The sequence below is a fragment of the Anas acuta genome, chromosome 18 (genome assembly GCF_963932015.1).
Source record: "Anas acuta chromosome 18, bAnaAcu1.1, whole genome shotgun sequence".
Classification (NCBI taxonomy): Eukaryota; Metazoa; Chordata; class Aves; order Anseriformes; family Anatidae; genus Anas; species Anas acuta.
In genome coordinates this window covers 3,544,120-3,571,628 of record NC_088996.1, presented here as the reverse complement: position 1 = coordinate 3,571,628, position 27,509 = coordinate 3,544,120, and the positions used below count along the sequence as shown (strand labels likewise).

The 27,509-nt window shown below is 44.4% G+C and overlaps 1 protein-coding gene and 1 long non-coding RNA gene across 2 annotated transcripts in view; both read left to right on the top strand.

The window, feature by feature from the left end:
• Positions 1 to 3,842: 3,842 nt before the first annotated feature.
• On the top strand, positions 3,843 to 11,165 carry LOC137841545 (uncharacterized). Its single transcript, XR_011088650.1, has 3 exons — positions 3,843 to 3,914; positions 8,170 to 10,576; positions 10,965 to 11,165. It is a non-coding gene; the product is annotated as an uncharacterized lncRNA (long non-coding RNA).
• A 423-nt stretch (positions 11,166 to 11,588) lies between these two features.
• COX10 (cytochrome c oxidase assembly factor heme A:farnesyltransferase COX10) overlaps positions 11,589 to 27,509 on the top strand; it is a 100,312-nt gene continuing 84,391 nt past the window's right edge. The window contains exons 1-4 of the mRNA XM_068654529.1: positions 11,589 to 11,745; positions 12,346 to 12,470; positions 13,282 to 13,606; positions 22,660 to 22,784. Coding sequence (XP_068510630.1) covers positions 11,703 to 11,745; positions 12,346 to 12,470; positions 13,282 to 13,606; positions 22,660 to 22,784 — 618 coding nt within the window. The 5' untranslated portion in view covers positions 11,589 to 11,702. The remainder of the gene's footprint in view (positions 11,746 to 12,345; positions 12,471 to 13,281; positions 13,607 to 22,659; positions 22,785 to 27,509) is intronic.

Sequence of the window (27,509 nt, the reverse complement as noted above, 5' to 3'; positions counted from 1 at the left end):
GTGCACTCCATGCCTCAGCTGTGTTTTTACATGGAAAGAGAAAAATGCAGTGTGTGAGGAGCAGCAAACAAAGCAAAAGAGGGAGGTGCTGGGATGGCCAGACACAGCCAGAGCTTTGTGGCAGGGCAGGGAGCGGGTGCAGGGCCATGTGTGGGGCTGGCGGGGAGCTGGGGTGAGAGACTGCTCCCGTGGGCACCGGCCAGCTTTTGGAAATATATCACGGGGACAGAAAAGGCAAGGGAGAAAGGAGCTCCATCGATAAATTAGGGGGAAGATAAAATTAATGGTGGCTCTGAGATGGCTGAGCTGCTGAGCTCCATTAAAAAAAAAAAAGTTATTAGCAAGAAAAATAAGGGGCAGAGGCACGGTGCAGGCGGTTCCTTAGGAGTTCCCCTTGCAGAGCCAGCGAGTGGTGGCACCGTGCCATGTCCCCAGCCAGCCCAGAGAGCTCTCAGCAGAGCACTCACGTTGTCTCTAATAGGGAAAAAACCTCCAAGCCATTGAACAAACCCTGAGAGCTGAGCAGCCTCCAAACCAGAGACCCATGGGGTTGGGTCTCCAGGTTTTGTCCACTCTGTGCCCCCCTGGAGCCACTGGTGGAGGGGTTGGGGTTGTCACACATGGACCCCATGTGGCACACAGCAGCCACAGCTGAACCTGGGGGAGCCCAGGGGATGGGGCGATGGGTGCCAGGACAGCAGCACAGTGTGCATGAAGGGAGCTTGTAACTGAGCGAGCTTCCACCCATGGACTTTGCAGAGGAGAAAAATGTAAACAGAGGTGACCTTTGGCGCTACTGCATGGGGAAATAATCAGTTCCTATTACAGTTATTTAATGTGGAACCAAACTCTGCATGCCTGGTTGACTGGCTTTTATTCATAGTGTCTAGAATAGAGAAACAATTACAAGTGTATGTAAAGGACGGGGGTGAAAAAATGAAAAGAAAGCTGAGTTTTAACTCCTTACAGTAAAAATCAGAGAGGTCTCTGCACGTCCCCCAGCTGACTCGGGGTCCTTTCCTGGTGCCTTCGTGTGCACACCTTGCGCCAGGCTTGTGCAGCAGGGCGAAGCTGTGTCTGCGCTCTCCAGCAGAGAGATGGAGTGGTTTGCTCTTGCACTTTGTTTCTCCTTGGAGACCTTTGGGGGCCCAAATCTCTCCTCTGTCCCCCCAAAGCCCTCATTTCAGAGGCGATGGGCTGCCATGCTTCTAACTGGGATGTGCATCATTTCAGTTTCTTGGGGATACGGATATCTCAGACTGGATGTCATCTCTGAATACCTGTAATTAACAGCCCTTCTCTCATCTCTCTGGGGCTCACGGGCACGTTAGTGCAAGCAGCACACCTCACACTCACCTCACGCCCCCTCTCCATCCCAACGCCAGCCCACGTAGCTGGCACCGGTGCCTTAATGAAACAAACTGCTGCTAACTGCAGCTCTCCACCGAGCCCAACACCAGGCCAATTACCCACCTGGAGGGGTCAGGAGGTTGGGGCAGCTTCCTTCCATCACCGGGGTCTTGTCCCATGTCCCCCCCTTCAGGCTCTGGATGCACGCTCCCCTGGGAGCACCCACTGCCATTAGGGACCTGCACCCGTACCCGGGCTCCTGCACCAGTGCTGGAGATAACTGGTGTGGGTGCTCCTTCCTTCGTGCCCTTGCTCCAGGTGTGCACAGTGGTGACAGGAGCACTTCCCTCCCTCCCTTGGCTTTATCTCCTCGATTTTAGTTATCTATGGGCTGGGCTGTGCCTTATCCTGTATTTCTATAGCACCTAGTGCCAGCCGATCTTGATCTCTGCTGGCATACATGTGGAGTTTAATTCAAATAATATGGAGTGAGAATAGGAAAAAAAGAAAAAGAAAAAAAAAGCCCTGGCCAAATTCAGAACATCCCCCCTTGGTACAGCCCGCATACACAAAACTTGGATTTGCAGAACACTTCGTGAGTATTAAATTCTATTTTAAAACACTGTCATGAAATAGAGTGAAATAAGTTGAGAGATTTTTTTTTTTTTATTTAGGGAGGGGAAAAGTTTGTGATAAAAAGCTGAATTTATAGCGTGGTTCTGAGAAGAACATTTACGAGGATTTTTAAAACTCCGAAAGCTTCCTTAATGCTGGAGTAATGAAGGTCCCCTGAGGGATTTAAACTATGCAGTAGCCAAATTCAGGTCAGATAAAGTTGCTGTTAATGATGCAACCCCTTCAAGTTTCCCCATGTAAAAATATAAATATATTAAAAAAAAAAAATCAGGCTTAAACTCCACTCATTTTTACAGCAATAAGAAAGAATCAGTTTGGGAATACTGAAGACGGACTGTTTGGGCTGCCTGGAAAATTACAAAGGTCTCCTGAAGGTGAATATGTGACCAAAAGGACCCGGGCTACCACCACATATAAATAAGTCATGTTGGCTGTTTTGAAAACAAACACTGCCTTGACAAACCAATGTAGGGCTGGTTAAGCAGTGAGACCGGCCAGGCTGATTTAACTCAGTCCCCACATTTGCTATCGGCAAGAGAAAAGTACAGCTCTTCCTCTGTGAGACCCTGCGGGGTTGCTCCAGCTCCCCCCTGGGTGATGGCACCCTGCGAGGGGGTCTGGCCCCTCTCCGAGCTCCGTCGGGGCAGCCCTCTGGTTCCTCTGGTTCCTCTGATTCCCCTGATTCCTGATCTGTTTCTGATCCCTTGTCCCTAAGCCCAGGCACTTACATATGGGCAAATGGTCTGGCAGACAGGGCACGGAGGTCTCTTCATGGTATTTCGGGTGAATCGGAGCAATCCTGTCCCCTCTCTGTGCTTCATTCCCCTCCCTGCAGCCGGTGGTGATGCCACTGATCTTCCAAAGGCCGTGAAAGGCCCGGGCTGATAATTGGCTGTTCCTATTACACAGTCAGCAGTCTCTCCGTCCAGGCACAGCATGCTGTTGTGGTCATACCCAAACGCGGGGTTGGTTTCAGCAGGCTTCTCTCATCCCAGTTACACTTGACACTAAACCTGTTTGCATCCAAGTTGCATTTTCCCCAAATAATTTCCAAACCTGCCTAACAAACCTCTGAATCCTCTTTTGTTTCCTCCCTTTCTTAATCCCTTTTTCCTTTTACATGTATCCGGGACATTTTGTACCTTCAGTAGCTCCGTGCCCTGCTGCCCTCCTCATCCCAAACACTGTGTTTTGTGGTCGCTACAGCAGAGCAAAGGACTGCAGCAAGGACTGGATGCTCGGCGTGCCTTGTCATGGCACAAAACGTGGCTCTTTACACCTAGAAGGATCTTTAGTTTAGGGACTGGTGGAGCAGCCGGGGCCGAACATTCAACCTCTATCAGTGAATCAAAGCATTCAGCTGCACTCGCTGTCTTACGTTTCTTTCCACTCGATCGGGCCAAGCAAAGCCACTGCTAATCGGCTGAGAGAACTGCAAATGTTTTGAAATACAGCGGATTAGGGAAAGTCCGTGATTTGGGCAGACATGAATTATTGTGTGTAGATATAAATAAATATTGTTCCCGGCTCAGCCTCTGGCTCTTGTCCAACATGCCACAAATTCATCCAAAAATAAAAAAAAAATAAAAATGAATGGGTTAGTGTGTTAACAAGTGCCTGACAGACTACGAAAACTGCCCAGGGGGTGCGCGCGCTGTGCTTGACCAGCTACCCTGGGCTGCCAAAATTAACCCTTGGAATATGCGAGCGCTGCGCGGAGCCAGCCTACGGAAAATAAGGCTGAGCGCGACGTGTGCTCAGCCTTGTCACTTGGCAGAGTGGAGACGGAAGGTGGGTGTGAGTTATGCACAGCTTTTTTCAATAGCTGTGTGATAGCTGCCAGAGTGAAATAAAGAGCCTTGGGTGGAGGAGAGCCCTCACCCTGCTGGGAACAGCCCACCTTGTTATCTGCAGAGCAGCAGGGACAGGTCTGTGATAGCTAAAACTTGACTTCTTAAAACAGTGCTCTGAATTACTGGGGATCTCAGAATGGCTTATCTGTGGGCTGCCTCTTTCATCTCTTGCTATTTTTAATAGCCCATTATGAATCATTTTGATATGTTCATAAATGTTATCCTTTCTGCGAGTTCTTTGCTATGGTTGTCAACTGCTGAGGCTAATATGAGCATGGTTAGTTGGTCTGGGATGTGAGAGCTTCACAAAAAATGACTGCTTGGCTGCATGATTTATAACAGCTCTGACTCCCTGAACGTCTTGCCCATAAATAAGGAGGCTGTGCGTTCTGCTCTTCTGTAATCAAGACATCCTCTTGCTCTCATCTCCTTTGTTTCATCAAGTTCAGGAGGCTGCTCTGGCCCCTTGTCTTGTGGAGCCGGTGGAGTTTGCAATCAACAGGACACCCACAGTATTTCTCTGCAAAAGAGTTTTGCTGTGCTTTAGGTGCGTTTTGTGATGTAAAGATCAACTGGAAACACAAGTGAGGTTATCATTTCTTTTGGCCATCTGGCGTCCCAGGCTGCCAGGTGCTGGGGGAGGCAGCAGGGCTGAGGCATCTCTCCCACCCCTCCCTTCCCCAGTTCTTACTGGGGGCTCAGAAACTAAATTGATCCACACACTGATGAAGAAAAACATGAACCAGTGATTCCTTCACAGTGAGTGAAACACGGGAGCTTCTCACCCTCCTCCTAGGAGGGACTTGTCTGGCTTCTCACCCAGGAGAGGGAGGGACACAGGCGACCTCCTGCCTGCGAGGAATTGCCTCTGCCCTGAGGCTGTGGCTTGTCTGGCAGTGCCAGGGGAGAAGAGCCCATGAGGGTTATGGCTCGGTGATGTCCCACAGCTGGAGGGTGGCGCTGGCTGCCACACCATGCCTGGACTGCACCGGGTCCACTGATGCAGCCCTGACCCAGACAGAAAAGCAGCAACACTGGATAGTAGCTACCAGGGTGCTTCTCACAGCACCACGGGTTATCCTGAGGGCTTGATCCACGCAATAACAAGGCTGAACTTTGCTTGACTGCTTCCATGTGAGAAGATGGCACCACGAGCCTGGCTGTGTGCCACGCAGCGCAGGGCGAGCAGCGGTGACACAGAGGGGACCGAGCCCTTGCCTGCTGTGCACCCTCCAGCTGGCAGCTCCGTCTCACGCCCTTTTAAAAAATAAATGGCATCTGTAGCCAGGATTATGTTATTGCTACCAGGATCTGCTGTCACTGCACCTGCAGTTCTTTGAGGTGAGGATGAGGTGGGCAGAAAAGCAGGCAGAAGCGCTGCCGGTCAGACACCCTGGCTAGCGGGCAGCTTTCGGCAGGAGCAAGGCTGCTCCTGGAGCCGCCAGGTCATGAGATAAAGCAATGTGCTTTTGGCAAGGAAAGTGGGCATTAAAGCTCTCCCTAACCTGACTTTGGGTGTTCTCAGAAACTATAAAAAGAATAATTTATGAAATCCCCGGATCAATTATATAATAGCAGCGCTGTGCATAATTGCAGGGCTCCGGAGTGCCGTTACCCTTGCGAGTCAGTCATCTGCACGTCCGTGTTTGGTGCTGCTATGACAGCAGAAGGCATTTCTGCTGAATCCAACAAACTCTGCTGCAGAGCAACTGTCCAAACAAACTAGCGTTAAGTGGCTTGCGATGCCTCTTACATAAAGGCTGGAAATAGTGCAGGGCAGAGGGAAGTCACGCAGAACGGGAGATTCGCTGGGAAGCTGTGAAGGCTGTGAGCCGAAGGAGGCGAGCTGCTGAGCCGGCTGTGCTGCTGTTACAGGGAGCTGAGCTGTGGGTCCTGCAGGACAGGACGTGTCCCACGCACCCACTGAACCCCCTGTGGGCAGGGAAGAGCCCAGTGGGGCTTTGTTCCCACCGAGGAATCCCTGCTCACCCTGGTGGCGTGGTGACACTTCATCAGGGATGCACGAGCACTGGGTCTGATTCAGCTCCTGTGTAAGGCAGAGGTGGCAGGTATCAACTGATTTCGGGAACAGCCAGTTCGGGGCTTAAGTTTCAAGATGAAGCATGCAGACGTGCAGATCAAGCAGTTCGAAGTTCGAGCTGAATTATTTGAAAGTCCAGAATCCACATTGACATATAATTATAAAACATAATTTGTAAATATCCCGGCGTGGTTTTGCTGCCTTCTCACTCGCTGCGTCGGGCAGTAGTTGAGGCAGTGCAAATTGTTCATCCCCGACCAGGGAACGGCAGATGCCTGCAGGACCTACACCTGTGGGTTCAGAGGACAAGGTTCCTGAGGACAACCAGGAGCCGGACACACAGGCTCCTGCACGTGTAGGGCCAGGGCTCCCAGCCACTGGCATGTTGCAGAACGTTTCTCAGTGCTTGTCTCGTGGTGGCCATCTCCATGCCTGACCCTCCAAGCACAAGCATCCCTGCCCACCTGGCTGGGGTGGCAACAAACATGGAGCAAAACTGCATCCACCACGTAGGGTGTGCACTGAGATGTCAGACAAAATCTGTTTGTTCCCTCTTTGTTTTATATTGGAGAAAGAATAGGAAAAAATGCCAGAAGAAGATACGAAGATTTTATGAAGTAGCAGCCAGTCAAGCTAGGCAAGGTGAGAGGTCTTCCATGAAGCAGAAGAAACTGTAGGTATAGAAGCTGTATCGGTGGAAGCAGAAGAGAGAGAGACGTGTCCTGCTTGGGTTCAGCAATGGGTAAGCAGGGAGATACCTGGCTAATGGGGCTGGTGGGGCCAACCAGTCCAAAATCTTTCAAGGATGCAAAAGCATCCAAGTGAGGGTAGTAGAGCATAAAAATCGCCTGCTGGAGTCCACGTTGTTTGATCTGAGGACTGTTTAAGCACCGTTTGGATTGAGGAGGAAGCTGAAACTGCATTTCCTGGAGCTTGGCTCGTGGGGCATCATCACGCTCAGGTAGCCCCCGCAGAGGGATGGGATCAGGCACTCACAGGTGGGTGCTGCTATCGTGTCCCTGAAGGTAAATGCTGTGGGGGGAGCGCTGCCTATCTGGGCAAAATGCTGCCCAGGGAGAAAAACAAGTCAGAAGAGTCCTGCAAAGTGCAGGGGTTTAAGCCAAGCCAAAGCTGGACCTGAGTAGGGCAGTGGGCTGATGGGGTAGCAAAGCATGACCTGGGGAGAGAAGAAAAGAGCGATGGGCAGAGGGGGGAGAGGCAGGAATCCTGAAGGTCTCAGCCTGCACCCGTGAGCAATGGCATCTCCTGGGGTCAGGGAGGCAGAAGGGGTTAATTGCGGGTCAGCAAAACCCAGCTTTGCATCTGGTGCTGAGAAGCTGCGGGCGTGCTCTGCTGGGCTTTGTGCAGCTAATGGCCATGGCTGCGGAGCAGACACACGCTGCAGCCCACCGCCCGCCTCGCCTGGCTGCCGGGGTGGAGAGGGCTTCCACAAAACGGTTAATGTGTGCACCGAGCACTTCCTGAGCATTTGCTGAGTATAAGAGATCAGTTATGCAAGCTGTTTCTTCAGTTTTAATCTGATTTCCTCCCTCTGCTCTTAATAAATCTTATTTTTATTAGATCTTTTGAGTCCTAGGCAGCTTGGGAATTTCACATAGATTTTCCAGGAAAAGAAAGACCTCTGGAAGGAGGTATGAGAAAAAAAAAGAAGCAGGGTCTGCAGATATTCAGGCAGCAATTCTCAGCTGAAAAAGCACAGGACACAGGTTCTTTTCTTCAGGGGGTTATTTTCTGGGCAAAGGGCTGCTGGAAAAATCTATTGTTGATGCTGGCTGAGAACTTTAAGGGGCATCGCTGCCTGTCAGGAACAGCAATGTCTCGGTGAGTTAGGAAGGGATGGCGGATGGGATGGGAGGTCGTGGGGGGCTGTGTAGCTCCTTTGTGAACTTGTTTCTGCTGCCAGAGTGCAGGTAACCAGTGACAGAACATGAGGGATAGGCACAAAGCTGTGCCAGGAGCAGTTCAGACTAAGCATCAGGAAAAATTTGCTTACTGTGAGGGTGGTCAGACACTGGGACAGGACTTCTAGAAAGGCTGTTGATGCCCCGTGCCCATCAGTGTTCACGAGACGTTTGGATACTGCCCTCAGTACCAGGCTTTAACCTTTGGTTAGCCCTGAAATGGCCAGGCAGTGGGACTTGATATTTACAAGTCCCTTCCAGCTGAACTATTCTCTGTTCTCTAGGTCTCACCATGTTTTAGGGCTGATTCCCTCGGCACGGTTCATCTCTGCTCACTTTGTCCCTGCTTACTTCCCACTGCCTGCAGGTTTGCACCAGGCTTGACAGCAGCTCCGAACTGGATCAGAGCCGAGCTTACACCAGACACCCAGCGAAGCTCTACCATGGAAAGGCTGCAAGTCCTTTAACCGAAGGAAGCAATTACAGCTCAGAGTCCACTGCAGGTGGTGAGCAAGCCATACAGGCTTGCCAAAAACGGCATACCACAGGGTCAGCACGAGGCCACCTTTGGCAGCTGGGAAGAGGCAGCAGTTTTGAGCTTCTGCTGATTTCCTACGGTATATTTGAACTCTGCCTGGGGAAAGAAACCAGTCTGGCACACCCCTTCAGAAAGGCTACTGAGCCCTGATCTACCAGGACTACTCTTTCATTTGCTCTTGGAAGCTTCAGCTACTCCAGAGCACTGGGACTGGGGTGGAGGGGGGCGTTAGGGGTTTTGATTTATTTATTTTATTTTTTAACCCGCTACACACCACTTAGAGTTATTTGCTGAGCACAAGGCTTTAACAGCAATGAACTGGCATGTTTCAGGCTCTCGGCTGGAACCAGTACATTTTGCTTCTGGTTGAGAGGTTTCTTCATTCAAGCCCAAAACACATCTGTGCATCAATGTAGTGCTTGTGCACCACAAATGCTCGTTTGTGGAAAATCACAAATCTATCCCATTACGGGTGACACAATGAACTATTTAAATGGTCATCAGCGTCACGGGGAGTTTCTCAGCCACTGAGTTTGGGACCAGCTCTGACTCCAGGAGATCTCAGCAGGGAAAATATAGTTATAAAATCCTGTGCCCTTCGCTTTGGACACTGTTCCTTCTGCTACATACCACAGCTGGGTCCCAACAAAGCAAATACAGTGGGGCTTAAGCTAAAGGGGGTAGAAGTCCACAAAGCTACAGCTTCCCACATGGTGTATTACTGAACTCCGCAACAGTCATAGCTCTGAAATGATCTGTAAAGGTTACCACAATAACAGCAGGATGCCATCTTATTTATTTTGCACTTGGCTTTTAAAGTTCCCTATCTGAAAGTACATCGAGTCTCTGTGGAGCTCTAACATCAATGCCGCATTCTATGAAGCAAGGAAAATATAATATTTTTACAGTCGGTCTTTAAATCATTTTCTGACAACAAATCAATCTTACAAGAAGCCTTGTTGGTGTTATGAGTAAGAGAAGGAGAGATTTTGAGATTAAAGTATAATAATAGTATGCTGTCTCCATGAATTTGCCCTTTCGTGTATCAAACTATTGCATTATGCTGCTGAGATCTAATTAAGCCCCACCAATCAGATTTATGATAGTGCTAATAGGAAAAAGGATCGTATAACGCTGTTAATATGTGCTCTGTAATTAACATTAATGGGAGTCGCGTGGTTAAACACCCCTTGCATCACCCTGAAAACGGACCTCTAGGTGCGGTGTTTATTTTATAACCGTGGAGAAGTAGCAATAGGTACGAAGCAATTGCCCATCTCGGCAATTAGCAGAGAGAACTCGGGAATCGCTGCGCCCCAGCAGTGCTTGGCCTTGGTGCCCTGAGACAGGCAGGGAGCTGCTCCTGCAGCCTGCAGGTAGTCCTGCTGCGATGCTGCCCGGGGGCGAGGCGGGGGGACCCGAGTGAGCAAGGTGCTGAGAGCTCCCTGGAAGTGCCACGTGCCCTTTTTAATGATTTGTTACGGTGCCTGGCGCTTGCTGGAGCGTTCAGTACTTCGTGGAGGCAGATTCTGCAGTATCAGCACTCTGCAGACCCAAAGCCTTGCTAACAAGACCCAAAGCCTGTGCAGCCATCTTAGGCTGAAACGTAACTCTGATGCTTGGATACTTGTGTTCAGTAAAAATCCTTTTTTTTTTTTTTTTTTTTTTTTCTCTCCAAGGAGTAACTTTAGTGGTTAAACCCAAACGGATGTGTGACATTCTGTGTTCCTTAAATCATCATTATCGTTTCATAAGGAGGCATTTCTCTGCCTGAAGGCCCATGGATAACATTCTCCTTAATTAGAAAAGTAGTGTTTTACCCCCTCTCTACAGGGGTGCAATTTATTGCCCAAGTGAAAGGCAATGAAAATTACCAAACCTTAAATCTCAGCCCTGACATGGAACCTTTGGCAACCTCACCCTTTTTCTCTGTGACCCGAAGTGCCCTAAAACCAACCAGCCGTTCCAGCCCTCTGTGTAGCCATTGTGTGTTTGCTATGTGATGTTTATTTTGTTTTTGCAGGTGTAAATTTAACTTGAGACCAAACCTGTGGTAGTTACAAAAACTGGAGATGCAAACAGGAACTGCCAAGTGATATATGCTGAGTGATGAGAACTCAGAGTAAAACAGGTTATTAATTGTAAGAAATGTGAAGTCCTAATTTCTCCCCAGCTCCCCAAATAGAAGCAGAGTGGAAATAAATGCTTCAAAGTAGGATATTCTTGGTGAATTAAAGTGAGTGTTTTCATTTTATCTTCCTAATAATGATTTAAGATGACTTTTGCATGAATTTAAGCACTATAAAGAAATGAAAGCCCGGGAGGAAGATGGGTCTGAGGCAGATTTCCATGTTAAAATATTGAGAATGATTTTCTAAAGCATTTAAGTGACTTATAGCCTACATCTCCTGAACTTAAACTCTTAAGAGAAAACATTTTAAAGGTGCCTGGGGGTGCAATTACGCTTTACAGCTTGAGCAGTCCCAACCATTCCCTTGCCTTTCTGGTCAGAGCACAGCAGAGGCCCCCTCCTCGTGCAGCTTTCAGCCTATCTGCCCCTGCACAGGGTGGGTGCAAACAGTTAACCCAGGAAAATAAGTACTTTTTTTATTTTTTCCTTTCAGGTTAGCAAGTTGAATCTGCTTGGAGAAGGCTCCAGGGAGCACCAGCACTGTTACAAGGGAGGATGAGCCTTCAGTGAGGACCCTCTGGGAAGTATTCGTCTTCTAAATCCGACCTCCTGCAGCGTGTAACTGAATCCGAGCGGGTTAGAAAACTAATCCCAATTTCCAAGTGACCTTGGCAGGTGAATACAAGTGTTTTTGCTGTTTGTTTTTAACCAAGCCGTGGGATCTTGAAGGTCCTTTCCAACCGAAATGATTTTGATTTTCTATGATTTCTATGATCTTTAATATTCAGGTAGTTTGGGGAATGAGACTCCGTGTCCTCACCGACCTGTCTGCCACATTTACCTTCTTAATTACCCCTTACTCGGTTGTTTCACAAGTATTTTGTGACCTCCCCCCTCCCCCGGCACCCTCCTCCTGTCACTGCCAGCGCGCTAAGCCCGCGAATTTTAATAAAAACGCTGCGATCCAGGAGGAAAAAAATAAATAGATTTTAATATTTTAATAACCAGCGCCAGAAACAAGCCGATTGTGTACCCCGGCAGGGATCTGGGGCTGTTTTTTGGCAGCCGGGGGTCAGCAATGTTCGCTCCCCGCTCCCCTCCCGCCCCCGGGGCCGGGCTCCCCTCAGCCGGCGGCGGAAGCGCCGACCCGGATGGCGTCCCGGGGCCGGGGCGCGCAAGATGGCGGCGCCCAGGAGCTGAGGGGAGAGGGCGGCGGGAGCAGCGCAGCGCCATGAGCGCCGCCCGCCGCTGCAGCCCGCCCCGGGCGCTGGCAGGTACCGCGGGCCGGGCTGGTGCTGAGGTGGCTCTGGGGGCAGCGGGGCCGGCCGCTTTTGGCAGGGAGGAGGGTGAGGAGCGCACGCCGGGTGTCCCCGGGCATGGCCGGCTCCCATGAGGGGTGTCCCCGCCGGGCGTGCTGGGGCTGAGGGTGCCCTTCGGGGTCGGGTGGTGTCGTGGGGTGGTTGGTTTGTAGCGGTGTTTTCTTAAAATAAAATAAAGGAGCATGGGTGTCATCAGGCGCGGGTGGCCTTGGTGTGATCTTGCAGCCCTGTGGCAGCTGCTTCCTTTAACGCTGCTCATGCTGTGTGGCCGAGGTGCACGCATTTGAGAGAGCTGCGGGGTCGTGGAGGAGGAAGAGAAGCTTAAAAAAGCGTCTCTGTGGGGAGCTGGGAAATTAGGAAGAAAAACTCCAAACCATGAGAGCAACCTGCACTTTCGGTTTCTTCAGTAGGACTCCACAAATGTGGCTCCCCCTGTCCAGGTTCCCATTTGCGGTGGTGTCACGTCCCAGCAGACAACAGGTGCTGGAGGCTGAATTACAAGTGAATCCAGGGGCAGAGCCGGAACCTAATGTTCTCCTTTTTTTCTTTAAATAGGTTTATTTATTTGGCACTTGAAGAAAACAGGAATACGGCAAGTACCATGCCAGTTTGTGCATCTGTGCCGAGTTGCCAATGACAGATTGATCACGTTTCAGTACTTTAACTTTCTCAAACGAATGGTAAGTCAAGGAGTGTGCTTATCCCGTGTTTCTCATTCCTTGATTAACTATTTCTCATGTGGCAAGTGAAACTGGAGATTGGTTGAAAAAAAAACAAATTTCCTATCTGGCAAGCTCAGGCAAGTCCAAGCATCTCCTTTTGTGCATTGCATCAGAGTTAAGCACATGGGATCTGAAACAGCTGAGGTTGGAGGAAGGTCGCTGCAGCACAGGTACTGCCTTGTGCTCAGCGTGTCCTCTTCCTCGTGGAGCCTTCTGTGCCTTTGAAGTGGAGTGCTCATCTCCTGCTGGGAAACGTGAAATTAAATTGCTTTTATTATTCGTTTAAGTGCTAGTACGAAAATCACTTAAATATTGTAAAGATGCAAAAAGTTGAGTTCCTGTTTTTGGAGATTGGAGTTGTTATGGACCTATGCGTACCTGTTTGTTTACGGTTGAATTAATCATTTGTAAATCAAGTGATATTGCCTGGTAGTTTTGAAGATGAATTAAGTAAAGTTTGCTGTCAAAACTACAAGGGAAGTTATATTTTGTCCAAAAACAATTCTTCAAGTTTACGTAAATGCCATTGAAGCAGTTGTGAAATGGAAAACTGCCTTTGCTGTATGTTGTCCAACTTCAGAAACTTTCTGTGTGTGAAATAAATGTTTGAAAGAAGGCTGACTCAGTCATGTCATTATAGTAAACCTGTTATAGTAAAGTAAACCTGATAAGAAGAATAATGTAGCAATAGTTTTGGTATTAATAACAACATAAAATGGATGAAAACATCTTCTTAGCTAATCATCTTAAAATTTATTGTTCTGTTTAGTATGTAACACAGTACAACAAAGACCTCAGCCAACGAGCAAAACCTAAGTCAGATTCAGTTGCATCTCCTTTTCGTGAGAGTCAACAATTGGATCAAGAAAAGAAAGTTATACACAAGATTATACCAATTTCTCCTGTTCATCAACCTTTGTCTAAGACATCAAACATAAATGAGCTGAAAGAAATGAAGTTAGCTGTGGAAATTGAAGGCTCAGCCACACCACTAAGAGCAGAATCCAAAGAAGAAAGACAATGGAAAGAAATGAAGCTACGGCTGGATGATTTGCCAGGAATTTTGGCACGTTTGTCCAAAATTAAGCTTACAGGTACTACTGGTTGTTTTTTCACTTCTGTGTATTCTGTTTGATATTAAGACTTGTCTAACGTGCTAATGGTACAGGTGTGTTTTTGTGTGATAATTCCTGCTTCGGTGACACAAAGTACCTGGGTCAATTCCATCAAATGTGTGTTGGAAAAAAAATAGTTTTATAAGTTATTTCTTTGCCTATTAAATTGTTTAGAATCATCATTGCTTGCACTATATTGTCAGTTAGCTTTTGGGGATCATAAGCAAGAGTTTGTACCAAAAAAAATACTTTGAGGTAAAACTGGAACAGGAAGAGGTTTTATAAACCTCGCATTAAGTTAAAACCCTTTTGCTTAAGTTTACCAACATTCTGTCTTATTACCTTTCATTTTAACACTGCTTCTTTTCAAATTCATATTTGGAGAACCAACAAAAGATAAGCGTAATCATTTCAAAGTTTATGAAGGAAAAGTTTCAAGTATGACCAATTAGTTTCTGAAAGTATAATTCTGTAGCTGTTAACAGAGTTGTACCTTCCAACCAGCAGTTTAAGCAATTGCTTTGCAGCCTAACTACGTTCCCTTTATTCTAATAGTAATACATAACAGCTAGAAATTGTTTCTTTGCCAAGCAGTAGTGTTAAGTATGCTTTATGTCTAAGGAAGCTGTAATGATCTGACTGAAGACTTAGATTTTGTCAGTATCAGGGCCAAGAACAGAAGTACAATTATTTGAAGTCCCTGCTGTGGTGCTCTCTCCAGTGGGTGAATTTTTCTAGTTTTAAAAAAAAAATAAATCAGTAATAAAACTGTTATTCTTTGCTTTAACAACCTTTTATAATAAAAAATCCTGAATTCAGTTTGCTTTCTGAAACTTTTGTCTTGCAGTATATATGTTCTCCCTCTTTGTTTTCCCTGGAAAAATTGTACTGGCCTCATGCAGTGTACAATGGTCATTTAATTTTTTCTTAAATAAACAAGCCTTCTAGTTCTTAGTGTTGGTGAGACATCTCATGTTTTGGACTTGCAAAACCAATCTTGTCTGTATGTCCAAATGTTCCTCCTTGTTATTTAAAAAAAATCAAGATGTATTTATTTTGTGCTGGTCAAGAGCTGAGTTAGTAGACTTGATGTATGAAAAAAATATATATTTTTTGATACTTTAATGATTCCTTTTATTTATTAGCCTTGATAATTTCAAATTTAGGCATATTAGACTCTTACTGGCACATTTATCAGTTATCAGAATTATTGCACTCCCAAGTTTGCAACAGCTTTATGACGCGTACAACCGAAATTATTGCCTCTTCTCTGTGTGGAGCTGACTTTCCCTCCTTATGCTGTTAAGTTTTTAGCAGTGTTTTGTTTCTGTAGTGCTCACCACAGATAATGTCTAAGTGCTGTATGAACAATTAATTCTTCTGGCCTATTTTGAACTAGGTGATTTTATTTAAGTGCCTCTTTTATGTGAGCTTGAAGCCTATGCTGGTTATTGAAATAGAATTAAATTAAAAAAACTCAATAGATCCAGAAATAAAAAGTTAAAGTTCTGTGATTAAGTGATCCGTTTAAATGGGGTGAGGAGAAAGAGAAATGTGGAGAAAGGGAGAGAATCAGCTCTTGTTTTAAAAGCTTTAAATGTGTTAAATTTGCTGATAGCCCTTATGGGTGAGCTCAGTACCACATCTGACCATTATTGTTGCTTCTCAAAACAGGAGTTTGAAGAACTTCACCAAGATGGATGAGTATCTTTTTCTGGGGAAAATGATTTTATGTGTTACTTTCTTCGTGTGGCCTCACTGTTGGTGCCAAAATTCTGAACGGCTTCTAGTAGCTCTTGTTGAAATGGAAAAAACAACATTGCAGGCAAGAAAGCACCACTCTGTTTTTAAGGCATAGTGTTACCAGAAAGCTGTAGAAGGCAAAGGTTACGGAATTTCATTTGGTTCAAGACTGCCTGTTTTGTACAAGCGTGTTCTCAGATGTGCTGTTCTTGAGCCAAGGTGATAAACTCTGCTTCTGTTGAGAAGGTCTAGAGATACAGAAAAAAGTGAATCCCTCTTCTTGGTGTGACCTTTATGTATTGGGCAGAGAGACTGTATTGAAAATAGAAAGTATAAAAGTGTGAGTTGGATTTTGGATGAAGAGGGTTTGCAGGAGGGAGTTCTGTTGGTCTTTTTGGTCATAGGACAGTGTAGGAGGCGAGCAGGAAAAATACTCGGTGCAGTGTGCAGAGCAAGGGAGTAGACTGAGCTCTTTTTCCGAGCTGTGCGATCATGTGGAAAAATACAAATTCTGTAAAGAGCATGGTGGTGTCGTTCTTTGATTTATTTATTTATTTTACTAAAGAAAAAATAGATTCTCTGAGGTCACTTTTATTCTACAAATGACACGCAACTCAATTCCTTCCACCCATGAAGTTCTGATAGATCTCATATCCTATGTGTTTATTTTGGCAGGCTCTTTATTTATACTTTTTAGGGTATAAAATAACAAAAAAACAAACTGTGCATTATGCTAAAATGAGACTTCCTCATGCCCTCTTCTCTTCCCGCTGCTGAGGCAAAGAGATGTTTGTTTGTATTCTGAACTGCAATTCACCTTTGAAAGGAAATGAGTTTAGCTATTACCATACCCTCCTGCTTCATGTAAACTATAGTTCTTATGACTTTCCAACAGAAGAGAGAAAAAAAAACTGTTTATATTCTTTTGCTATAAAAAATGATTAGGGATTTTTTAATTACTTTTTGCATAATCCACCTTTTCGGGTTCGATTTCCATCCTTTGCTTTCTCTGTCGGCCGCTGCCTGAACAGCTGCATCTTGCCATCCTGGCGCTTGGAAAGCTAATGCATCTGCCTGATAAGTCTTCAGAATTATAAATGTTATTGTCTTCAACTTTATCCCAAAGTTCATGTGTAGTTGAAAATAGGAAAAGGAATTGTGAGGTATGGTGATAGGAGGAAATCCTAGTAATTTGTAATGCATACACATCGTTAAGAATATCAGGCGGTCTCATCTTCTTAAACTTCATGCTTTTGCAGTGATCACAGATGAGTACTAAGATGAGCTGTGTGGAAAAACCCAGGAAAGAAACGCCAGGGTTTGGTCTGGGGGAAGCGCAGCGAAGGCACGATGTGCAGAGTGCTGGGTGTTCTCGCTGGCTGCTTTGCTACGGTTTGTGACCATCCTGTCGTTGTTGCTCCTGCACTGAAGGATGCCCTGGGCATTGGACTTGTGGTGACAATGACCAGCCAGAGGCACAGCACGTTATGTAGCACACGTCTGGGATGTGTAAACATGAGTAACGTGTAAACTTAATTGCTAATTTCTGAACTGCTGTAGTTTTCCTAATCTAAATTGCAAGCTCGCTGAGGAAGGGACTGTGTCTTTAGCTTTTCTCTCTCTACTGTGCCTGTAAGAGCTGAATTCCAACTCTTGTTTCTCCTTCTGGCTACTGTAACACAAACCTTGAGTTCCTTGAAGAAAGGCACATTAATGTCCACATGTTGTGGGCATTTCCCTGTCTTTCCTTGTCCTGTATTTTAATATACTACAGTGAACATTTTCAGATGTCTTCATAAATGTATTAATTTGCATCTAATGATTCTTGTTTATACACAGTTGTTTGTTAACTGATTGCTGTTTATCTGGAGATCCTATGCAAAGTTGCAATCTTTTACCCAAAATCTTTATATTCTTTTACATCATCTCATTGCAAAGCACTTGTAACTTCCAAACCTTTGAAGCCGCTTTAGAGTTTTGGTAGTATTTTTCCAAAATTCACCAGTTAATCTGCTAAAGCATGATGAATATTCTTTTCTGTTCTGATTACTGAAGCCTTGTTTCAGATCTCATTGGAGAGACCTCTGTGCTGTGTGACTTGCTTTGGTTCCACACGTGCAGCATCCACAGAATCACAGGGACCTCAAGGTGACACTTAGGAGGTCGTTTAATCTATTTTTCCCCAAGGCAGGACCAACCTTAGGCATATCATCCCTGACTTGATGGTGTTCTGTTTGTTCTAAAAACCATCCAAGGCAGAGAATATACAGCGTCCCTGTGCGACCTGCTGCAGTGTGTTAGTGTCCTCTGCTGAAAAGCTTCATGGTGGATATAACAACCCCCCCCTTAGCTTCAATTTAAGTGTATTGCTGTTTCTCTAAGCACTATGAAATCTGGAAACTTTCTCCAAAGTTTGTTTTTCTGTGTATCTCTCACTGAGGATGTGAAACGTTGTTTGGTTATATCTAGCTCTCCGAGATTTCAGCCCAGAATCCTGTTAGTGTTATGCAAGAATAGTTGGGAGTAAATTCTCTCTGCTCTTGTCATGATCAGCCTTAGGAGAGAGCTAAAATAGGCCAGCCTGGGGTGTTTATACCTCAGTAAATCTGGAGTCATTTGTCATCTTTAATAGAGTCATTCCAGGATTTACCATGGTTAGATCAGAATCAAACTTTTTTTTTTTTTTTTTTTTTTTTTTTTAAGCTTTTTCCTTGCCAAAGTGTTGTGTAGGTTACAGGCTGAATCCCAGGACTGGTGGAATCAGTTCTCTGAGGAGGCCCATGAATTTACTTGACCTTTGTTTTCAAGGTAAAAATTTGTGTGTCGTTCTGCTGCTACCTGATCGTTAGTAGCTTCTTCCACAGGAAGAAGGATTTGGACATTCTCCAGTCAGATGCCAAAATTCTTTTAAAAAGAGGATTGGAAGAAAAGAGGATTGTCCTCATTTTTTTCTTAAATATGCTGTGAATCTTGGCATAGAGATAAGTGTTTCATAAATCGTATCAGGGGAGGTTCTGACTTAACCTAAGGGAAAAGCGGTTTTGCAATGACGACAGTCAAACTTCAGAGCAGGTTGTCCAGAGATGATGTGAAATTTCTGTCCCTGGAGATGAAAAAATCCTGAGGGACCCAGCCTAAATTCAGCACTGACCCTCATTTCTGCACGAGGTTGGACTTGGCGATCGCCTGAAATCCTTTCCAGTAGGAACCGTTCTCTGATGTGGCTAGACAATATCAGACAGCGTCCTAGGAGCAGAGACTGCGTGCTGCAAAAATATCTATAGCTTCTCCATCATGGACGTACTGAGCTATATTTAAATTTTGAAAAATGGACAAACATTATTTGTGAGCATTTTCAGGTTTGGAGACTAAAATTAGGGTATTTTTCTTATGCACACTTTTAAGAGAATAATCCTATTTTCTTTACCAGAAAACAACCCAAGTTCATCAGCTGTATTGCTTACGTCTGAATTTGTCTGTGCGCTGGTGATCATCTAGCACAGACGTATTGAAGTGGAAATGAGAAGCGTGAGACATTTGCTACTGGCTTGCAGTGTGATCATTAACACCCTGCCTCATCCCTGCGTCCTTTCCGTGTTTGGGAAGTGAAGATGATGGTTATCCAGCTTTGCATAATGACTCTGAGTGTTGCTGAACTGCTAAGTAATGTGGCATCAATCACTAAATAAGGTGCTTGTGTGTGCATGGGCAAAAATCTGCTAACAGCTGCTCTAGTGAAAAAAAATTCCATTTGCTTGGAGTTCCAGTACATTTCCACTTCAGCTGAGAGCACAATTTATTCGTTTAAATTGTGGCTTTAATATAGCCAGAAACTTTGACAAAGATTTATCAGCGTTCCTTGTATAGATTGTTACTAGTCTACATGCATTCTCCAGTCCTAAACATATTTTATAGGTCTGTCAAAGTAGTTCTCATTTTGTGGTTATTAAATCAGTAACTATTATCCTATCAAAGAGACAAAGCTTCACAGTGATCGTTTTCTAGCAATTTGTTTTCCATGCTACAAAGAAAACTAATGAAAGAAAAACAAACTATTATTACAGTTTATTTTTTTGCAAAGCATTTTAAAATTCTTCATCAGTAGAAGAGATTATTGCTGTTCGCTGTGTTTGTGTTACTGCACTTGAATTTTATATGAGATTATGTGAAGACTTGCTTCCAGTTACTGTCCCAAATTTAAATTTGCTTCAGGAGTTTGGCCGTCTTCAGTGTGCAGGTTAGAATCTGCAACAAAACCAAGATGCACCTACCCCAGACAAACCCAAGTTTACAAAGAAAACCTTTGTCAGACCCACAGCACCAATGCTGAGGCTGTACTTGGCTTTCCTGAAAGCAAAGAGTGGAAACTCAGGAAGAGAAGTTCTATCAGCTCTTGGAAAACCAGTTTCCTTTACAGGAGTACAAAAACACTTGTAATAAAACGGTAAAATTGCTTCTTAAATTAAAATAGGAATACAATTGCTTTTGTTCTTCCATATGCACTGATACATAATCAGTACGGGAACAGAAAGGAAATCTAAAGCTGAAGTGGTTGGCTTTGGGTTTCTTCCCATCGACTTCAACTTGGCTTCTTTCTAATAGGAGGTAACCAAAATACAGTGTGGTGATTCGCACAGTACAAATAAAGATTTATAAAGGCAGATTACAATGAAGCCCAACAGAAATGCAAAGCATACTATGCACCGTGGTCCTTTCAAACGTGTTCTTATGCTGGAAATGCCATTATTCACTCCCCCCCCCCACCAGTGCATTAGCATTTTCTTTTTCATTGACATTGAAATTGTAGACAAATGCCCCTTCTTAATTTCTGTTAAAGCTAAAGATGTTTAAAAGACATAAAATTAGGTTTAGGTTGAGATCATAAGTTTAAATCCTGGCTTCTTTTTGAAGATAATGCCAGCTCTCATCAACAAATCTTGAAAGGATCAATTCCATTTTTCTATAATAAGGTGAAGTGAATTTGACCCCAAAAGCACTAAACTAACAGGGATTAAAAAACAAACAATCTATGAGCTCATTCCCTTGATGTGATTTCAATTAAATACACTTTTCCTCCATGAAAAAAGTAGAAGAGTAAATTATTGCTTCCCCAGCAAAAGCAAATAAACTTCCCAATCCAAAGGGAACGTTTTCCTACTTATTCTTAACATGTCGCATTTGAATTGCAGGGTGATGAGACAAGCAGGGAAAACCTTGTGTTGAGAGCACTGCCGAGCAACCCAAAATACCTGTTTCAATTGGATAAGTAGGAGGATGTACTCTGGCCTTTTTTAACGAGATCCTGCTAAGTCACTCTGAAATGACGGGCTGAAATTAATCCAGAGAAATCAATGGGGACTTTAATTAGTGCTGTAGCTATGCTGTATTAGGATTTCTTTGAGGTCAGTGTGATGGTAAGGTTACATAGACTGTTTGCCAATCTGCTCCACCTTTCTTCTTCAGTAAATGGGTTGGTGTTTTCCCATAATAAATTGGCATAAAGTGCTCCCTAAGATAAGTTTTAATTAAACTCTTGTCTAGAAGTGGAAGGGTGATTTATTATGCCAAAAGATGAATGTAATCATTCTTAGAAATGCAAACGCCACTGTTTCACCATCCTCTTTGAGTGTATTCTTTAACTCTATCAGCTGTAAACCAAGGAATTTCGTGTTTCCTTGAAATTATAATCTTGAAATTATTTCTTGATTATTCTCAATGAAGAAGGGTCAAAGTTTGAAACCAGGATGCTCTGTCCCTCAGTTCTGAATAGCTGGGGTCCAGCCTTTTGGCAATGATCGTCGTTTGCATGTCAGCAGGTAATGGTAAGGCTCCGTGCAGGTTCGAGGTGTTTTGGAAGCAGCTGAAGGAGCCACAGTGAGAGCCAGGAGCTGTCACGGGAGGTGAAGCTGTGGCTTAGCGTGGTATAAACCTTGTGCTCTTGGAGACTTGTGTCACAGCCGTCCATGCGGCACCCTGAGAATCCATAACCAGGCTAAATAAGTTACGTTTATGACAACGTGAAATACATTATTATAATAATATTCATCTGCCAACAGATTCTAATACTTAGCGGAAAGTTGTGCTGAGCAGCATGTCATCTTCACTGTCTTTTTATGATTAAATCCTAAGGTCCTTATGTAGGCGCAGCTCTTGAAACGAGTGCTTTGCCTGTACATCCTTGTGACAGGTCTCTGCCGTGACATTCAGTTCTTCCATCTCCAGTAACACTACCCAGCAGATAATCCAGATATTTTCAGTCAGCAAAGGTTATTTATTTGTCACATAACTTTAGACACATAGGAGGCTTTGCAGGAATCAGGAAGATGAGAACATTTTGATTCTTTGATGCATACTTTTAATTTGAGGTCTGGAACATGTAATTACACACAAGACATTTTAAAATTATTTAATAACTATTAATTTTCAATTGTCAGTTTCAAGGTCATGAGCAAGAAACTCAGCAAGTCCTGACTTTTATAGTATAAGAAATTTTTATTTTATAGCATTTCTTGCCAAATGTGAGTTTCATGTAACCTATTATTTGGATAATTGCAGTATTAGGATTGAGATTAGGGTAACTTTCTTTTTAAGGATGTGATTAGCAGCACTATACTAAAGTTATAATTTTGGATGACAAAACTGAAGTGGATTTTTGTTAAAGACTTTCAAATTTGAGTGGATTAGGTGTTGTGAGGTCCATGTGGTGGTGTGATTGTACCTTCTGCCTGAAGTGGGCATATCAAATGGAAACAGTGCGAGCTTTTACAGGGAAGTTATTGGCTTCACCAGGTATATCTGCATAGCCTTATTTTCCTCTTTTGTTGTTTTTGTTTTTCTTCCCTGCTGAAGTTTCTTCTATAATTCGATAGAATTTCTCTCTCTCAGCTCAGGATTTTCCTTACTGTTTCTTCTCCTCCATGTTAGACTTTGCAATGGCACGTGGGCTGCTGGAAAAGCATCTCATGTCCATGTTGTATGAGGCTGTTTGATCCTTTAGCAATCCACAAAATGGAGAATACAGTGGCTTAAGTTCTATTCTCCCCTCTTCTGTCTAAGTTCTGTTGCTGCTGGGTGTCTCATCCCTGGCAGTTCTTCCTTCCGTCTTTGCCTTCATTATGCAGAGTGTTACCACTCCTTGTGCTCTGTTCTTGGGGCTACTTTCATCCAAAAACTAGTAAGAAGTTAATCTGTGCTGTAGTTCTTACAGGGTTTTAAAACCTTGACTCTAGTGGTACGTTTAAAGGAGATGGTTTCTTGCTGATTCCCTGACCTGTGCTCTTGTGTTGCAGCTCTGGTTGTGTGCACGGCGTCCGCTGGGTTTGCCATGGCCCCGGTCCCTTTTGACCTGACTTGTTTCCTGCTCGCCTCGCTGGGAACCGGACTGGCTTCCTGCGCTGCCAACTCCATCAATCAGGTCAGTGCTGCCCTGCTGCTGCCGTTCTGCCTTTGGAAACGCTGCCAGGAGCGAGCGGGCGGCATCGCGTGCGCTGCCTGCAGCCGCAGCGCCAGCTCCGGGCCGCTAAAACCGACACCGCAGAAAGGCCGTGTCGGTGAATTAGAGTCGCTGGGCACAGCGTGTTTGTTCAGAATTGAGCTGATGAGGTTTTAAGCCTCCCAATAATAATGTTTGTCTTGATAATACCGAGCATGGATCACTGAAAATGACACAGGAAGAGCTGTGTAATTGGAGTACCAGCAGAGCCAGCAGGGCTCCAGCCTTACGGGCCTGGCTCTTTGGGGGCTTTATTGCGTGACCTTGTGGGGTCTGTCTGAGGGGAGGCTCGGAGCAGTGCTCGGAGCGGGGCACCGGGGGGGTTAGTGTGTCTGGAATCGGGATATCTCCTGTGCATTTGTTAAACACTGGGAATCTCAGCTGTGGGGTAGCTGTGGCTCATGCTGCAAACATTGTAGGTGCCCGAACTTGAGCTTCCCTGCCTGTGGGAGAGTTCCTGCGGGGCTTGATGCTGAGCTCTCAGCTCTCCTGCAATCGATCCAGCTGTGAAGCAAAGTTGCTCTTAGGCTCTTCTTTAGTCCTAAAGGAGAGACAAACTGCTGAGCAGGTAACACGCAGGGTGGAAGGGAGTTACAAAGCATTGGTAGCCACGGCCAGTTTAAGCTGTAAATACGAGCTGAAAAAAGTGGCAGTGCCTTCGATAGCCCTTTGTGGTGTCTGCAGTCACCTGGGCAGTGGGGGCCTGAGTCCTGGGACACTGCTGATGGAGCAGGTCGTGGAGCTTTGCTGTGATCTGCCTCCCGGAGACACCCTGATTGGGGCAGGCTCTTTGTGCTTAAGCCTCTTAACAGCTCAGTTGCTGGCACTGATGTGCTCTTTGGGATCACACCCATAGGAACACCTCTTGTTCAGGCTCAAGTAAGCAAAGGTGATGGTGCTTGTTTTCACTGAGCTTGGACTTGGGCTCAGCAGATAACTGTATGTCTGTTTTCTTTGTAAAATAGAAAGAATGCTGCATTTTTGTGAATTCCATAGAAATATTTAGGTGACAACACTTAGCCTTGAAAAAAAGTACACATTTGCACATATTTTTCCACAAAAGGAGGTCTGGATAAAGAAACTGTTCTAACTGAGGTGGATCTTTCTTGGCTTTGATATAATTTCAGAGAGATGCTTTTTCTCTCTATCTGCTGTTTTTTTTAATATTTAAGAATTTGTTTCATGACCTGTCAATGCTTTTAAGTATTTACTGTCATATTTGCTTTCCCTTTTGACATGGATACTACTAGACTCAAAAGAGAATTAATTATTTCTTGTTCAGAGACTCTTGTGTAACGTGTCTGTCTTGAGATTCTGATATATCTTCCTCGAGGTGATATTCATGCACAAATAACTGGTTTTCTTTGTCTTCAGCTTCTATGTGTTGCCTGATGTTGTGTTTTGTCTCAAAAGCATGTGGTTTTTAACCTCTGGGGAGCTGCTTTTTAAACTGGCGTTTTTTAAACTCTTGAGACGCTTGGGATTACCAGGAATCCTGCACCATAATTTGGAGTTCGGCACTTTCGAGGCTTGCTGGGATGGGAAAGGAAAGTTAAGAGTGCAGTAACCTTGTGTTTGGGTTCATAGTTCACGATTTATTCGCTGCTATCTCCCCATAGGAACAGCTGTTACTGTGCCCTTAAAGAGAGGCTTACTGCAGCCTCTTGAAGTGTAAAACTCTTTTGCACAAGCAGGGCTGAGTGCTTTAAATTTGCACTCTCATTCTTCTTTAGTTTGTTACTCGCCTGTATAGGCAGACCTTCAAGGCTTTATTAAGGAAAATAAAGCAGAGTTGGTAACAAAGCAAAAGAAAACAGCTGTGGTTTATGACCTTGTTTATCAATAGACCCTTTCAGTCGATGATTATCCATTTTCTGATGTTGCTATTGGTGCTGTTTGTGTCTGAATTGGCTGGGAATTTAATTTTCAATAAATACTGTAAGCTCGGGTATCTGTCTTGACCTTTGGGAAGGAGCACATTTGACTTGGAACTTCCTTTTATTGCTACTTTGCTCTGTCCATTGCTCCCAGCGCACATCCTCTTCCCTGGCAGCTCATGACTCATGTTTCCCTTGGTGCTCCTTGCTGGTCCTCAAGGACCTTTTTATATGATAACCGTCTTTCCGCTTCCCATATTGCTATAAATCTGTGCATCTTTAAGGGCAACTCGTCTTTCCCACCCCTCATTTCCCTGACAAATCTGCATTCGCAATTTACAGCCCTCAAATATACCGTGGGAAGGTAAGGCGTTGATCGTGTCAGATTCCTCCCCGTGATTTAGGACAGGATGTGAAGAACTTGATCCTGTGAAAATGTAATAGAGATTCTGCAATATTTGAGAAGTGTGGTTACAAACTTCTAAACGTTCAAATTCTGTGGCTTCTTTTTGTTTTTTCTGTCTTTTGACCACATCACAACGACCCGGAGGGAGCTGGGGCCGGGTCAGCGCTGTCAACGTGGGGTGAAGTCGGCTGGCTTGCTCCAAACTGCTGCGTGGAGTCAGGCAGAGGGAGCACGAAGCCGTACTTTGCTGCTTGAGGAAATTGGTCTGAAATAATTTTTTAGTTATCACTTGCCCTATTGATTTCAGATTGCTGTGATACTTGAAACTTCTTTTTCTCCTAACCACAAGAGCTAGCATGGTACAACAATTCACCAGAGTGCAGCTTCTCACTCCACCTTCACTGTCCTTAAGCAATAATAAAAAAGGATGGGAGTTAGCAGCACCGTGTTTTTCCATTGTTTATAGAAGTGCAGTTTGGATATTTATCAACCAAAGGCATGTATTTACAGACATGTTCCCTTCACAGGCGTAAATTCTAGCTGTGCTTTCTGGTGGCAAGTAGAAATAATATATTTTTATGACAATTCTCTGAAACTGGGTAATGATTTTTAAGAAACTATTTTTTATTTATATATTTATTTTTGATAAATGATAGTGAAAATGTTGTTTGAAAATATCCTGAAAAATACAAAGAAAAATTGCCTGATTTGGGCTTGCATTAGCAGGTAACGTGGTGCGTGTTCTACCGTGATGTCATTCTAGAAATGTTCGTGTCCAAATTGCAAGAGTAATTACAGTAATTCGTGTTAGACAGCATTTTGGTAGAAACAGCCCTGTAGAAAAATGTATGAATTCTGCTGATGCGTATAAATACTGGAGAATCCTTGAGTTTTTCTGTAGAATGAATCTTGGGTGTTGAGAATCGAGCGTCGTGCTGTGGCCTGTGCGAGAGTTAATTCCTGCTGGAAGGTGCCAAGAAAAGATCGTGTTTTGTTTCTCTTGTCCTCTACCAGCAGTTCTGCCTCTGCCTCACTCCTTTATATCACAATACTTCAGAGTTGTACTTCTCACCTCATCTAGCATTTTAGTGGCGTGCTAATCCAGTGGTCCCTCGTTCTCTTCCACATCACGCAACACTGCGTTACATCCCTCAGCCCTTCAGTATTGTACTACAACATGTCACCACTTCTCAGTCCCACCTGCTAAAACTGCTTTCCTTTTTTTCTTCTTTTTTCTTTTTCCAGCATTGAAGTAACTTAAAATTATTTTGGACAGGTGTTTTCGATTGGGGTTCTTTCTTTTCAAAAGAATAAGTATTTTACAGTGGTTTTAATTTTTAAAAATAAAATAAATGACTAATGTATTTACCAAGGAATAGATTGAGACACATTTTCACTGTAGTACTGCTAAGTCAGCCAAATGCACCAGAAAATCTCATTATGAGAGATCAATCTTACTAATTGCAGCTACAGTAAGGAAAATGGAAATCTGTTTTGGGGTTTAATCTAGTAAACACTGCATGTTAATTGTGAATTAACCAAATAATTATTCCTAGCATATCACTTATTTTTTAAATGTCTATTTTCCTGACTCTTCCAGCATCCTTCACTGGTCTGGGTACAAAGGAAGGTATTTCACTTCAGAGGTGTTCCAGCGAAGTGACAACAAAGAATAATCAAAACATTGGCTTTCTGATAGCCTGGTGAAGACCTATCTCCTAACATATCTGTTTGCATATTATGATCATGCTGTCGTGCTAATAGAGTGGGAAAAAAATAATTTTAACTTAGCTGATAATCTGCTGCTGTTTCCTAGTTCTGTTTTTTGATGGTTTTTGAAAGCTGACTCAGGTTTCAAGGAGTAGAGCCTTACATTTATATTATGGAGAAAACATGTCATTTCTGAGACTTCTAAGATACTAGCCTCTGATTTATGGGGAAGGAGATAAAACATGAAGAGATGTTTACAACACAATACATGGCATTAAAATGTTAAAAGAATCATGTGCACGTTTTATATGTCAAGTACATTCTTCTGTAACTGCAGCACGGTTAAAAAGTGGGAGAGAGCTATAAAGATGAAAGCAGGATGTTTAAAATGGTTTGAATTTAGTAACTGAGAGCCAAAACGATGTGGTCGGGTTTGACTGATAGCACCTTGAAAAGGAAGCAGACTGGACTGAGTGTCGTAGCGAAGCTTGGAGAGCCAGAAATGAGAACCGTGGTAAGTGTGTTAATCAGGGTGAGGGAACGGATCCGAGGACAGCTCACATCCCTGTCCCTTCGGGGTCTGATCTGATGGCTGCGTTCGCTTTTAACAACAGCCTCCCCTGACAGCAGCGATCCCTTAGAAGTGTGGCTTTA